Source organism: Falco naumanni, chromosome 2, assembly GCF_017639655.2.
Source record: "Falco naumanni isolate bFalNau1 chromosome 2, bFalNau1.pat, whole genome shotgun sequence".
Lineage (NCBI taxonomy): Eukaryota > Metazoa > Chordata > Aves > Falconiformes > Falconidae > Falco > Falco naumanni.
In genome coordinates this window covers 14,283,463-14,299,066 of record NC_054055.1, presented here as the reverse complement: position 1 = coordinate 14,299,066, position 15,604 = coordinate 14,283,463, and the positions used below count along the sequence as shown (strand labels likewise).

The 15,604-nt window shown below is 36.6% G+C and overlaps 1 protein-coding gene across 4 annotated transcripts in view; it reads left to right on the top strand.

Annotated features, from left to right (window-relative positions):
* Positions 1 to 15,604, top strand: part of PDS5B (PDS5 cohesin associated factor B) — a 115,164-nt gene that overhangs the window by 42,096 nt on the left and 57,464 nt on the right. For all 4 annotated transcript variants that reach the window (XM_040583538.1, XM_040583537.1, XM_040583541.1 and 1 more), the window contains exons 9-12: positions 8,656 to 8,771; positions 10,583 to 10,677; positions 12,877 to 13,022; positions 13,942 to 14,093. In XM_040583538.1, the coding sequence (XP_040439472.1) occupies positions 8,656 to 8,771; positions 10,583 to 10,677; positions 12,877 to 13,022; positions 13,942 to 14,093 (509 nt within the window). The remainder of the gene's footprint in view (positions 1 to 8,655; positions 8,772 to 10,582; positions 10,678 to 12,876; positions 13,023 to 13,941; positions 14,094 to 15,604) is intronic.

Below are 15,604 nucleotides of genomic sequence, written 5' to 3'. Positions count from 1 at the left end.
GTATCCTATTTTACCTTTGGAATCAGCAAGTTCAGTAGCCCAACACTGTCAACCTTTTTTCTTTCCCGTGCCCACCCTTTCCCCACCAGGAACAACTTCTGGTCTCTTCCTTCAGCTGGGTGATTTCAGCCTTAAGCATTTCCATGTTTTCTTTGTACTTCTTAATTTACAACATATTTTTTCATGTTTGCATTTCCGTTCTTTGTTTAGTATACTATATTTAGATGATGAATGTGTATTTGTTGCTTCTTGTCTCTTTGATCCTTAGTGTAGTTTTCTCCTTCTGGTCTGAACCATTGAGGGTGGTTCACGTTTGTCATTTGTAAGATCCAGTTTAACAGTGTTTCCAATAGACATGTACATTTTGACAATTACCATCTTACTGCTCTTATTCCTTGATGTCTTGTTGAACTCGGCACAGTTTGTAGCTGTTCCGAGAGCATAGTATAGCTTATGTTTGAATAGTCTTGTTGCTTCAGGTGTGTGTTCTTGATGCCTTAAGTTGTAAGGACAGATGATATATACTTGTCTTGTCCTGTTGGCTGTCAAATGTAGCTTGACCCATCTTTTACAGAAAAAAAACCCACCCTTCTATTTGGAGTAGGATAATCCTGGTTTAAACTCTTGTGACACTGTAACAGGTTGCCCACAGAAGCTGTGGATGCCCCATCCCTGGAGGTGTTCAAGGTCATGTTGAATGGGCCTTTGAGCAACCTGGTCTAGTGGGAGGTGTCCCTGCCCATGGCAAGGGAGTTGGAACGTGATGATCTTTAAAGGTCCTTTCCAACCCAAACCATTTTATGGCTCTAAATGAGTTGAGAAGTCTGTAAGATCTTTCTGTGGTTAAAAGGGTATTTTGAAGATGATTGTTCTGAAATATTAATGAAATATGGTCAACCTATGGGGTTTTTTTTATGAGATCAACACAAGTTTGTTCTTTATGCAGGCCTGCCAGTAATAATTAAATACTTTCCACTCCAACGATAGCTGTGGCTTTATTATAAACAACAGCAGCTAGTGTCAAGCATTTTTAATTCAGGTCTAGCTTAAATAGCATGTTAGTGTGTTAAGAAGAGAGTGTAATTTCAATGAAACTCAAGAGTGCTTATGGTAGAAGGCAGCTAATATTTTGCTGCTTTGAATGAAAAGAAACTGGACAGCAGTATCCCTGTTAACTTGATGAAACCTTTGTTCAGGTGGGTGGTAAAGGAGAAAAATAAGCTTGGCAGCCCGTATTGAAATACGGGGGAGAAGAGATGTCTGTTTGAACAAAGGTCAGTTAAAGCTAATGATATAATAACCGGAAACTTCAGTGAGCTCTGTATGTCTGCATATCATATCAGAGCTTGACTAGATGATTTTGGCTTTTCTGGGTTTGGTACACAATATTGTGTCTTTATCCATGCCCATAGTTTAAGCCTTGTATTCTGAGCTCACTTGCTATGGACTCTCTGCTAGCTACTTAAGTAGAAGTTTGTAGAGTATATTTAGGTCGAGTGTGTAGTTTCACAGGGAGGTCCAGTTTTTGTTCTATGAGATTGTTTGATTTGGCTTTTGCATATACAGGTGTGATGACGGAAGTGAAGTACTAGGGGCAAATACTCAAATCATACTCTTGGAAGCTGTGGCTATTTCAGCTGCTGAACTGTCAGTTTTGAGGAGTGAAGATGTATCAGAATGGTTTCATCTTGCATGCATTGGACACATGGAAGTGGACATATGATCTGTGTTTTTCAAAGATAAATTGGGTAATTGCTCTCTGTGTTTTTGAAAATGTGCATTTTCTTTATAATTGGCTTCAAAAGCAGTGATTAAAAAAAACCACTTTGGCCAGAGGAAGCAGACTTATGGTAGGCTTATCTGAGCAAGACACCAAGTGTTCTGGTTCACTTCACAGCTAATGCTGTAAAATTTTTATTTTTATTAAAATTTTTTCATTGTTTATTTCAAATATTTATTAAAATATTTTCAGGTGCAAACTTTGCAGGTTCTGCCTGAATATGAACAGAACCCAGTATTTTGGAACATTTCAGTGAAATTTAATTTAAAAGAAAAATCAGTTTCTTAAAGGATTTTCTGATGTTTTGCTGTAGTTTGAGTCATCTTTGTCCAAGAGCTGTTCTTTTTAAATTTTTAATGGTTACTTTCACACAGATGCTAAACAATTTTTGAAATTTTTTTACTGGCCTTATCATGTAAAGGCTCAAGAACAGTGAAGGTCAGCTCAGTAGGGCACAGGACTTTAAATCGGGAAATAATAATTAGGCTGTTCTGTATAAGAAAAGAATGATGTGACATGGTATTTCCAAAGGCAAATATTATAAACTTGATTACTGATAACTGGACAAAAATCTCTTTGCTTTTTCTGGATGTCATTTGGCAACAAAGTGGAAAATTACTAGCCAAGCAAGAGAAGATAGGAATTCCTAGAAGAATGATAATATGGTTAAAGATTTCAAAGGATCATTATTGAGAAAATCCATCTGTATGTTCTAATGGTCTACGTGTTTTGGATCCTGTTAATGAGTAATTAAAGAGAAATACAGTGTAGTTCGTCCATCCTGCCTGCCTGCCTTTTTACTGGAGATGCATCAAGAAGACAGATGTTCTGGTCCTGGAGCCATGTGATTACTGACAAATCCTGTTTGGTGAATGGGATGAGTCCTTGAGGGTAGACTTTCCAGCTGTGCTTCTTCCACCCAAAGCAAAATGCTTGTTCACATGAATTAATTTGTAATAACATTGCTGAGACTTGAGATGTACAAACCAACAGGATGTCCTCTGGAGCAACTTGAAATACTGAGCTGAATATAAAAAGGTACTGTTGCCGATGGAGAAATATTTCTGAGCTGCCTGCCTCTTTGGTTCTGTGCACACATTCCTCCTATGATTCCTCCATCTTCTTGTGCTTGGTACTCCTGGGAGTTTTTTCACTATACTTTATCCTGAGGACAGTAGGTGCTGGAGAATTAAATGTCATACCAACCACCTTGCTGTTATGTTAATACTCATTTCTGGAGCTCAGTGGACTGATGCTACCGCCACCAAACATAATCAGCCAGTAACTACTTCGAAGTAGATATAATTGTTCTGTAAGTCTTCTGGTGACAGATCACCTTTAGATAACCTTTTGCCTTTTAGACAAGGGAGGAAAGTGAGTGGAGTTGTCTAGACATGTAGGTGGCTTTTCAGGAATTTTTAGGGCATGCTGAGAACTGATGCACATTTTCTCTGGGAGAATGTGGAATTGTGGTGCTGTTTAGACATGCTGTGCTATCAAGTCTTCTGGACTCTCTCTTGAGTCTGGCTCATCTAAGATGATGGTCTTTGCTTGTCTCGTGTGTCAGAGAGATAACTACCATTATCAGGTGCCGGCGGAGGTTATCTGTATGCCATTTTGGTGCTGTCCTCTTAATCACCTCTGCATAAGAGGGAGCTTAAAAGTACATCTCTGGTATGGAGCAAATGACACATTTTGGTTCCATTTAGTACTTGGAAAACAGGGTCTGGTAATTCACTGGGTCAAGTTGCTGAACAAATTGTTTCTAATGCAAAGATTTGTACATAGAATACAGTGCATGGTGTTACAATGCCGTATTGGAAAAACTGTCCTTCTGTCTTGGAATACATGCTTCAGTGTGGACATAGCCCTTCTTGATTAAGAAGGGCTCTGCTGTCTTTTTTGAGGGTTGTGTGGCTGTGGTGATGAACAACCTAGCCATTGTTTAAAATTCACATGGTGTTGCAGAAACTGGATCTCAGTGCTTCTTTGCTGGAAGCTGTTGGAGTTTCAGTGGTATGCTGCTGTTGGCAGTTCATATGCCCAGTGTCTCCAACTACCAACCACTCCAAGTAATCATCTACAAATATCTGTGACTCTGCTTAGTGGGAGGTCATGTCCAGGCGTCTCCCATGAATGTGCTTGGCTTATGGTGAAGCTGTATGCTGCCTGGGCTTGTGGGAACTATGGAGTTCTGTCTGAGGACAGACTGAAATCTGTGAAGTCTGTTGGATGTACTCCTCTTTTACGATTGCAAGGGCTGCCATGCTCCCTCCATAAATTCTAGTTAGAGTGAAGACGGGGGGGGGGGGGGGGGGGGAAAGGTGCTCTTGGTCCAGATTGTTCCAGTTTTGAGGACCTTCTGTTTTTGAAGGATGATGAAGGCTCTCTGCATTCTTAAGTTGTTCTATCAGGGATTGTTCATGTTTCAACCTGACCTTAGGGTACTCAGTCTCGCAATATGGGTGTTAGGTGTTTCTCTGATAATGATCCTGTTTCTCTAAACTTCTTCCTGGTATCAGCAACTTTTCCAGTAGTTGTATATTCTGTACATGAAGCAGAATTTCCTTGTAGTGTCTTATTTCTTTGTTTCTAAACATTTCGCAGCACGTTTTGAAAATGAAGTAGTGGTGGTTTCTCTCAACAACAGGTGAGCTTCACTGAGTAATCTTCTCAGCCTTCCGGCTGGTTGAACTGCCTTGTTCTCAGCCCCTGTGACTGATAGGAGTTTGAGGATGTGACCCAAACATCTGTGACTCATTACCTGGCAGGATCCAAATCCCTTGCTCTCAGTCTCCCTGAACTTCTTTTGTACTCTTCATGACAGGAAGCCTCTCAGTTTATCTTCATGAGATCAGGATCTTATGGAAGTTCTAGACTGTCTCTTTGATTGGGAAAAATCCGAGGGCTTTCCTGTCACTGACCAAATAAATTTTTGACCATGCATGGAACTTGTGAGAAAGCTTAGGTACCTCAGTAACACTGTTGTGCATCTTTACTATTTTGGATCTAACCGGTGTGGCCACCTAGTGTTCAAGCACCTTGCCATTTTGCTACAACCAGTGACCATACAGTTTGGTCACAATACCAGGTAGTTTTAACTGCTGTAAGAATTGTACATGTTTATTTAGATGAAAAATGAAAGGTTGCTGGCAGTAACTGGTATTCTCTGAAATGTGCAGCTTTTGAGTGCTTTATTCCCTCAGCTGCTTTTTCTGTCCCGTCTGTCCCAGGAGTATTTAAGTATGTTTGAAGAGAATTTAAATGCAGTCAGGTTTCTGTAGTGCTGTGCTGCATATCATACAGAAGTGGGCAAACTAGTTATCCTTTTGGGTCTGGCTAGAATTGAGTTAATTTTCTTTATGGCAGTCTGTATAGTAGCGTATGTTTGTGGCTAAAAGTGTTGATGGCACACTGATGTTTTGGTGGTTGCTGCGCAGTGCTTCCACAGGTAAAGGCTTTCATGAGCAGACTAGAGGCAGGGCAGGAGGTTGAGAGGGGACACATGCTCAGCAATAAAAGCACAGGGAAAGGAGGAAGGGGATGATGTTCATACTCATGGTGTTTGCCTTCACAAGCAAGCACTGTGCATGCTGAGACCCTGCTCTCCAGGAACTGGTGGGACATCTGCCTGCCAATAGGAAGTAGTGAATGAATTCCCTCTTTACTTGTGCACCCAGCTTTTTTTTTACCTATTAAACTGTTATCTAGATCCATGAGCATTTTAGTTTTCCTACTGTTTTCCCTCCTTCCCCTCTTTGTGCAGGAGAGGAGAGTGAGTGAGAGGCTGCGTGGGTGTTTGGCTTTTGGCCAGGGTCAACTCGCTGCATCTTTATATTTGTAAAGAAAAATCTCATGTGTTCTCATGTGGCAGAAGAGGAGTAATGTTAAACTCTAACACTCTGTGAGAGCTGTGTCAAGTCATAGTTACTACTTCTGGTTGTGGTGTTTTAGGGTTTTTTTACCTAATTTTGGAAAGAAGTCTCTGGGATTAGCAAGGGAACACACACTGAAATTCATCTAATTTAATCTCTTCTGAGGATCAGTCATTTGTACCTGGTCTTGGCATTTTAAGACACTGTGTTTAGAGATCTAGCATTGGCACAGAAGCATTATTGGTGTAGGAGAGAACGGATGTAAGAATGTATTGTTGTGTGGGTCAGCTTGTAAAGGAAGCTGATACTCCTTCACTCACATTTGAATTTTAGAGATTTGTATTACTGAAACTGAATACCACTTCAGTGTTCAGGAGAATGAAAAGCTCACAAATAGAGTATATAGGAAATGATCATAAATGGTTTTTATTTTATCATCTTGCTAAGCCAATACGATGCCATGAATAAAACCAATAAAAATGTTGCCTTCTGTTATTGTGGCGCTGCCTTTCTTCCTGGATATGGTAATTAAATTTTTTGGCAAGTTTCAGATCATGTGTCTGCTTCTATTCCCAAACTCCCCCAGATCTTCAGTGCTGCCTGTTTTTTTGGACTTGGTAGTGATAACAATCTGACCAACTTAGCTGTTGTTAGTGACAGACCCTAATATTTTCTCAGTAGAGCAGCTGCCTGTGTGTTAGGAGCATGTATGGGGAAATGAGAACATCAGTGTTCAGCATCAATTTTTATTGACAAGTCAATATGCAACGATGTTAGGCATAAAGAGTGCTGGGTCATACCTAAGAAAAGAGGTGAAGTATGTGACTCTTCAAGTAGGGAATGTCTCATAGGGTGGAGAAGGATTAAGATTTTTTCAGTTTGATACCCTTTTTTTTTTTTTTTCTTGGTGTTTTTTTTTATTGTTGGTTGGTTGGGTTTTGTTTTGGTTTTTTTTTTTTTTTCCTGTTGTTTTTTGGTTTTCCTCAGAAAAAGTAGTCGAGATTAAAGTACAATAAAGGAGACAAGACTGTAGCAGTGACACATTCATTTAACAAGAAGTACAGGTTGATTTTTATACCTTTAGGACCTTATTTAAGAATGTTTCAAGGAGACCAATATCTGGGCGCAAATTTAGGAAGTACCAAATAATACTCTTGATCCATAATCACAAATATTCATTGTTTCTACAAACAAGACTAGAAACATGCGTGGGTTGTCTTATAATTGGATAAGTGGCTAATACAGTGAAAACTTCTTCTGCAGCTAATTCATTAAGGATGTCTTTGTTGGGGTTTTTTTTAATGCCTTTTTGCTTTCTTCTGTATTTCTGGCTGTGTAATTAAGTAGTTGAATTTTTAGTGTACTCCTGACTCCTCCATCCCAATCCTTCCCCACCCTCTGGGGTGTCTTGCTCTGGATCTGTGATGGTTACCTAGAGAAATTCAGAGATTCTTAATGTTTTCAGTACTTTGTTGGTTTAAGCAGGAGTAGGTGGGATGTGAGTAATGGCGGTTGTACTAACGTAAGCTACAAAAAATTTTAAAATTTGTAAGCATGAGGGCACAGAATAAGAATTTGTAGCATAATGAACACTTAAAAGCTGAAACTCATCAAGAAAAAAGATAGTTACTACAGATAGGAAAAGGAGGTTGTAGATGGCTTTCAGTAATGTAAATCTGAATTTTAATTGGAAAAAATAGTCAAATGCAGACAAACATATTAATATATTTACTGTTAATGCTGCTAATAATACTAAAGTGTATTTGGAAGAATTAGTCTTTTTTAGTGTAATGTATCAGTGTTAGATTTCTTCATTCTTAACTTCTCCACCTCTGTTACTTTAAAGATTTTACAAATGCTTTTACTGTTCTTGGGGAGCTGAATTAAAAGGGCATACTGGGAAACTTCAGCCCATTTATGGTATTGAGTCAGGAGAAATAGTTGGTCTTTAAGACTGTGGTGTATTACAGAAATCTGACAGCTACATCGTGCTCTTACTTCTTGTTCACATTCAAAAGATGATGTTGAACTAATAAGAATGTCAAAGATGGTAAAAAAGAACAGTATTTTAAACAATCCTTGTCTTTATTACCAGAAAAAAAAAGACTGAAATAATAAGGGCTGAATAATGTCTAGTAAGTATAAACTAATCTTTAGCTACTCCCTTTTCAAAGAAGCGTTGCAGCCAGTTGTTCTGTTTTTCTTTAATAAGCAAAAGAAAATTTTGTGAACAGTAAATAAGTGCTAATTGCACAAATGTTAGCACACATTTTTGAAGTATGTATTAAGCTTCAAATGCTGTGTGTTTTATTAAACAAGTGTAGTGCAAACCAGTGAAAATAAAAAAAAAATGAAAAAGGCCTTGTTTTATCTCTTTCAGTCCTAATTTTAAATATGAAAGAAAAGTAGCTGTTGTAACTCAGCATTTTTAAATATAGGCTTAAATACAGGACCAGATCCTTTTGCATCTCAAATCTTGGGTACTTCATCTGATGTTCTCTACAAACTTGTTTTCAGAAAACTTCTTTTTTTTAACTAAATGTTTGTAATTAACCAGTATTCTAGAGAATTGTAAACCTTTATGTGCAGAATGTAGAATGAGTTTTGTGGATTTTGCGTTGTATTTGAATTTATGTATGTTTGTATAGGCACATACCAGATTTCCTGACAGGATCAGTAATCTGTAAATGAGGGTTAAAGATGTATGTTTCTTGTGTTTTTCACTAGGCTTTGTTCACATTGATTTTTGTCTCTAAGTGTTTTTTTGTTTCCACTGCCTTTATTATTTTGTCTTCTCCCAATAATAGCGAGGGTTTTTTTTCTTGAGATATACACATTTGTGTACAAGAAAAAATCTGTTAAGCTGTATGATGATATTTCTAGAGGTGTGTAAGTGTACTAGTGTAGAAGCTGTACAAAACAGACCAGTTTTTCTGGGGTTTGCGGGGTTTGTTTTATTTTTTAATTTTAAAAAAAATAATAAATGTGTTCATTTTCCAGAGCAATGATAATGAAGAACGCCTGCAGGTTGTAAAACTTCTAGCAAAAATGTTTGGGGCAAAGGATTCAGAGCTGGCATCTCAAAACAAACCACTTTGGCAGTGCTACCTGGGGAGGTATATGCTGGTTTACTTCCCTTCCTAGGAGGGGAAAAACATTCAATGAAGTATAATTCAACTCTTTTTTTTTTGTTTTTGTTTGTTTTTTTTTTAAAGTGACACAGCTGGGCATGAGTTCCCTCTTGCTGCTTTATCTGAAATCCAACAGATAATGTTAAAGTGATTATTATATACACATCATCTGTATCTGTGATTCTGCAGAATGAAAAATTATAAATAATCTTTTAGTTCTTTTTTTTTTTTTTGCAACAATCTTTGTGGCCATTGTCAAGAAAAAGGAATCGTTTATTTTAATATAAAAAAGTTTATTTTAATTTGAAAAATAGTGAATTTATTTTTTTAAAGAAATTTTAATTTCTTCACAAATGAAACTATTCAATGATGGAATAATTCTAAAACAACATCAAATGACATTTGTAGCATCAGGTGATAACAGAACCGGTTTTGAGGCTTTTATTTACAGTATTTGTGTACTGGTTAAAAATTTTTTTTAATGGTAGGAGTGCATTAAAAGAGGTATGCAGTATTTATAATGCTGCAAACACTTAGTCTTTTGGTTTTGAAATGTTTTGCCAGTTTGAGATAGAAAATATAGTGGGAGCTTATAGTAAGGAGAAACTTAAGTATGGATACTATGATGAAAATGTTTTTTACTTGAGTAAATGAGGACAAACTCTATAAACTATTATAAATGCAGTAGTTTATTTCTGGTTTTGATATGATTGAATGCATGATTGAATTTTGATATGAATGAAGTCATGAAATAAATGCTGCTTTTAAAAGTACAGGGAATTTAACTGAGGGAAGGTCTTTTGCTTGGAAGTATATAACTATTTAAAGCATTGCATCTCATAAAAAAATACTAGATGTAATTGAGCCCAAAGGAAAATGCTTCATTGTCTTATAATGTGAAGCAGTGTGAATACATGCAATCTGTTTTTCATAATTACTGTTTTCAACTAGTTATGAATCACATACGTGTATTTACTTTTTTCAGGGATTTTAACTAAGCTGTAATAGCTGTGTTATGAAAGGAACCATTCTTAAAATCTCTTGATTTTGAAAACATAGCTGGTGTTCATTAAAAGTTATTCCTTAAAACCTCTTTTGTTTGATAAATAATCATTTACACAGCAATAATGTCCTTGATTTTTAATTTGTTTAAATCAGAGCATTTTGAGGATAGCTTGAAAATGCATTTAATTTTTCAAAACAATTGTGTGTAAATCATTACATCCATATTTTTATTTTAAAATTACTTAAAACTAAACACAAGAAAATACTAGTTTTCAAGCATCAAACCTAATTCAGTCTTTTGAAAGGAAATATTATGGAAGCTGAAGTGATCCATCTCAAGAAATTTTTACTAGGCTAGATGCCCATCTGCTTGCTGTTCGTCATACAGTTTAAAGAGGGGACTAATACCACAGACTTACAAAACTTTCAGTTGCTGATACATGCTTCGTGGTTAATTATGTGGAGCATTACAGAAAAGATAGTTAAAATACTGTCAGACATCTTTCTAATGAATAGTTGTTGTCTGCCTGGGGGATTTTCTTGTATATCAGGTGAGGATATTTCCCTTCGTGTTCAGAATGTGAATTAATAAATGAATGCAGGAACTTTTTCTTAAGCTAAACACAGTCTGCTTAGTACTGTGAAATCAGAGATGTTTTATGCATGTTACTGTGCATGGGAGGCATAAAAATGTTTTTGGAGGTATTTGAGATTGTGTCGAAATAAACTAATTACTGTGGTAGAAGTGATGGGGTTTTTTTGTTGTAATGCATTGTCTTGTTTCTAAATAGGTTTAATGATATCCACGTACCTATTCGTCTTGAATGTGTGAAATTTGCAAGTCACTGCCTTATGAACCATCCCGACCTAGCAAAAGACTTAACAGGTATCAGAGTTATTATAATGCTAAAATACAATTTTATGTCTCCTGGAAAAGTCGGGAAGGTTAGTTGTAATCCCGAGTAACATTGTCTGTTGTTGTGGAGGACATAATTGGGGTTGGGGTTCTAAGTCACAGAGTCCCTACTTTCAGTGCTGCTAGGGGTTGTACATAAAGAATGCATTAGCCAAAGAAGTCACTCTCTTACAGTAGTTGCATTCCCAACTGCTGTTGAAATGAAGCACCATAGGATCAGGCAAAGACCGCCTGGCTAACCTAATGGTCATGGCATTTGTTAATTAGGGTGCAGTTCCACAAAGCTGAAACGTGTGTTACACAGCCACTGTCTGAAACATGACAACAGTCCTTGTGACTGACCACAGTCGTTAGTTCCTGTTCCTTCAGATCAAACACAGCCTGTAATTGAAGACCTCTGTAGGAAGAAGGCCATGGCATAAATAGAAGCGTTTAGTATTCCTTGCTCCTGATGTCTTAATGAAAAAAGTGTAAATAGAGAGAATTGGTTGGTTGGGGTTTTTTCCCCTCATAGTCTATATGTGGAGATTGTATCCCACTGATCAGTAAACTCCTACTTGTAATTTTTGGAGGTTATATCTTTGTCTATTTGCTCTAAGGAGGGAATTTAAAGAGCTGTTAAGTGCGTGGGATTAAGTGTCCTGCTTCCTGAGCGTTTGTCAAGTTAGTTACAAATACAGGCAAGGTAGAGTTGTCCCATAGTTACTGGCATTGTTAAGTCAGCTTTATTTTTAAAAAAAAAAAAAGTAGTAAGTTTCTGGACCTTTCCTTAATGGAATGGTAAAGATATTTCCTTTTCAATTATCAGAATTGTATTTTCAAGGATTATTTTTTTTTTCATTGCAGAAAGACTTTGTGCCCCCTCTAATGGTATCCTCTGGGAAATGTAATTTTGCTTGCCCCTCCTCTGTCTCCCCACAGCGCTCATCAAAGTCAAATTATTGAAAAATTTCCCTGACTCACTGGTGTTTGACATCAGAACTGTTCTGTGCAGTGGCATTGTTCTTCATTTGTTTTAGTTTACTATGTGATCCTGTGGAACAAAAGTTTTTAAAAAATGTCTTATTTGGATCTTCAATTTCATAATGTCCATAAGTGCAAAGCTTTATTTCTTGATGTGCTCTTTTAACACTTGTGCTGGTTACTAGAAATGTTAATGGCCAGTATTTCAGATGAGACTTGAAAATTTTCACTGGTCATTGAACAGTAATGAGAACAGCATTCAAAGTAAACTTTCAATGTTTCTTAATGTTATCAATGCTTCACTGATCTATGCTGTGTACAGTGATCTTAACTTTTGTGTGTGTTTTCCTACCCATTTGTGTTTCTAAATTAACCTAAAATACGTACTTCTAAAAAAAATAATACAGACTTTGCCATTTTATTTGTCATATATCCAAAATGACAATAGTAGCTAACATGTTTGACACAAGCAGGAATCTTAAAATTTTGATTATATAAGATCATTGAGGCTACCAAATGAGCAGCAATGGGCCAAAATAGTCTAGGAAGAATTGTTTTAAGATTAATAAACTAGCATGTGTCTGAATAACCATTGTAGCCTGGGCAAAGAGCATGCTTTCGGAGTACGTCTCTTGATTTGTCCCTGCTTACAATGGTTGTGTGGTGCTCACTGTGGAGTGTTTCTGAAGTATGTGAACTAGATTCCTTGTGGATAATAACAGAAATTATGGCCAGGAGCGCAACTAATGTGCTCCAGCAGCCACAGGTCATGGAGTCTGCGGGAATAGAGTAGCCTCTAGCCTGAGGTAAGACTTGAAAATATATACGTTTTAAACTTAGCAGGTTCTCAGCACTGTCCGTTCTACTCTACAGATGCAATTCTGTTTGGCTATGGTAGTTGCTAATGTAGACATAGCCTAACTGTTGTAAGAAATAATAGAAATAAAAATGTAAACCCATAACTCTTTATTTCCATTTTCTTATTTCTTATAAGACCAGAAATACAAATATTTGATACTCTAGGCAAATATCAAGTTCTACTGATTGATTACTTTTCAGTTAAAGAATACTATTCGTTTCTTACTGTTAATGCTCAAAACAGTAGAGAATCATGCTTTCTGCCTCTGTCATTTGGGTATGTCTAGGGAAAGAAAAGTAGCTGAAGTTGTATACTTACAATGAAATAATCATTTTGTTTTTTTCCAGAGTATCTTAAAGTAAGGTCACATGACCCTGAAGAGGCCATAAGGCATGATGTTATAGTATCCATAGTTACTGCTGCTAAAAAAGATCTTTTGCTTGTCAATGATCACCTGCTTAATTTTGTCAGAGAACGAACACTGGACAAGCGGGTAAGATGTAATTAGTACTAATAATGGCTGTGAGTTGTATTTCTAGACTTTGATTCAGCTTTTTAAAAAGCAGTGCTTCTAAAAAATGCTGAACTAATTTTAAAATGATGAATGAAACCCAATATAATGCAAAACATTTTGAAGCTGTCTATTTAATGAGGCATCTTTTGGCCCTGACTGAAATACCACATTTTTCATTGTGCTATATTTCTATTTAAGATACTATGCTTAGGGTAACCCCCCCAAAAAAGGCTGAAGCACAACAGCGTTGTTCCGGTTGTCTCGTTCTAATAAAATTTCTAAGTAAAATGAGACCCTCATTAACCTAACATTTTAAAGAGATTTTGCAAGCAGGTTTCGTGATGTAGATTACTGATGAAAAGTGTTCCACCATCAGATATAGCTAGTTTTATCTGCTTTTAATTAGGTCATTGGACAACTACCAATCAGTGCAGTAGCTTTCAAATTTTAATAGTCGTTTTAAATTTAGTTCAGCTATGTTTCATTACTTGGCAAAATTTATGAGGTTTGCTGCTTATGTTAAAGTGTGGTAAACAAGGCTGTTGATTGCAAATGTTTTAAAATTAACACTATCACCTGACTTTTTTTCATTTGGTGACATGCTTTCCCCTGTTGCACCCATAATACAATCACAAATATTCAGTATAGACTGTGAGAAAGGTTGTTGGCTTAAATTTGTAAGAATTCTAAATTCAAGAGGCATACTTGCATTGTTGTTACCGATGGTGAAAGGTTTAGCTTAATAGATATGATGCAATATATGTCCTAATGAGAAAGTGTTGAACATAGAAATCAATTTAACTTTTCTGTAAATAAATGGTGTAGAATATGAAATTCTAAAGTCTTTCCAGTTTTGAGTTTTCAACTGCTAAACCGGGTACTATTACTTTTTCTGAAGTGGAGAGTGAGGAAGGAAGCTATGATGGGACTCGCACAGATATACAAGAAATACTCATTACAATCAGAAGCAGGAAAAGAAGCTGCAAAACAGATATCATGGATCAAAGATAAACTTCTGCACATATATTATCAAAACAGTATTGATGACCGGTAAGTCAGTCATGAAAGCTGGGTGATTCTGTGAATAAGTGTGGTAAGTTACTATGCAGATGTTTTGGGTTTTTTTATTTGTGCTTAAATACAGACAAGAAGGAGACTTGATAATCCTGTATTTTGTGATCCAGTATGTAATTTTATAACGCTGCAGCCAAATGTTGTCCTGTGTTTCTTCTACTTTTTTTTTTTTTTCCCAAAAATTATTCTAATGGGTGAGATAGGTCAGAATGTTTCAAAATTTTAGCTGTACTTCACTGCTTCAATAAAGGAGGCTTTTGTTTATGTTCCAGCACCTGGCTAATTTTTATGTTAAAATTCAGTAACTAAAATTGCTATAACAATCTTGCTTTAGTTTGCATGTTGTTCCTGTATGCTTTAAAGATCTAGTACAGGTAATGACAATGGTTAAGGCATCTCACTCTTCTGTACTATAATAGCCGTGAATTAGAGCCTTGTCCTGGATTTGGCGTGAAAGCAGTGCCTCTGTCATACCAGCTATAGTATTGTATATGATTGTTTGTATTGAGAAATAGATAGTTGCTGATGAGGAACTAGTTTGGGAACTAGTTCACCTTGACTAATCAAGGGTGTCTTGGTGGCTTTGGATATGAGCCTTTGGCCTTATCAGATACAAGTGGCATTGCAAACTCCTACAAGTATTTTCAAAAACTCGTGGCTTCAAAGGTTCATCTTCAAAACAAGCAATTATTTTGTGGTACCATGGAAGTAGACAGAACTGTTTGGATCTTAAGATCAAATCTTGCCTGCTCATGTTTTTCTTTAACTTCAGGATCTTTTTAAACTGGCTGGGTTTGGGGTTTGACCACAGGTAACTTATTATTTTTTTACCTATTTACTCCATTCTGTTAATGTTGACCTCAATTTGCAAAAGTCTTGGGACTTCATTGCAACATAGGCTTAGTTTTCCTTTTGGTTTTTCTTCTCAGTCTTTCCTAGGTAACTGGCAGACCCCAAACCACTCTCTTCCCCTGTTTCCAAATAAGGAGCTTCAATGTTATAGCAGAAGCTTTTAATAATTCCCTTGTGAATGTACCCACTTTTTTTTTTTTTTTTTTTTGCAGAAGCAAAAGAAATGGGATAAACTCAGCCCTTGGGGAAGGGGTCAGGGAGGGGTGGAAGGAAGTCAACTTCTTCTGACTAGTAGTACCTCAGTTCTATTTCTGAGCTTCATGATAATGTGTGATACAATCAATGTATTTCTTTTCTTATTTTAGGTCCGTTAATTTGGGTCAATTCATGAATGTACCCTGATACTAGCCCGTTTTGAAATTCACTGATAGCATCTCTTTTGGGGTGATAATCAAGAGACATCCTTCTCTTAAAATCCTCTGCTTCCTGTCTAGATTGATACTGTCCTTAAATGTCCTACTGCCAACATTAATGTTACATCTTCTGTAATGATACTTTTTTGTTTATTTTTGCTGAATTATATTGGAAGTTAAGTAACTTAACCTTTAAGTTTTTTAATAACCCCATCTTTATAT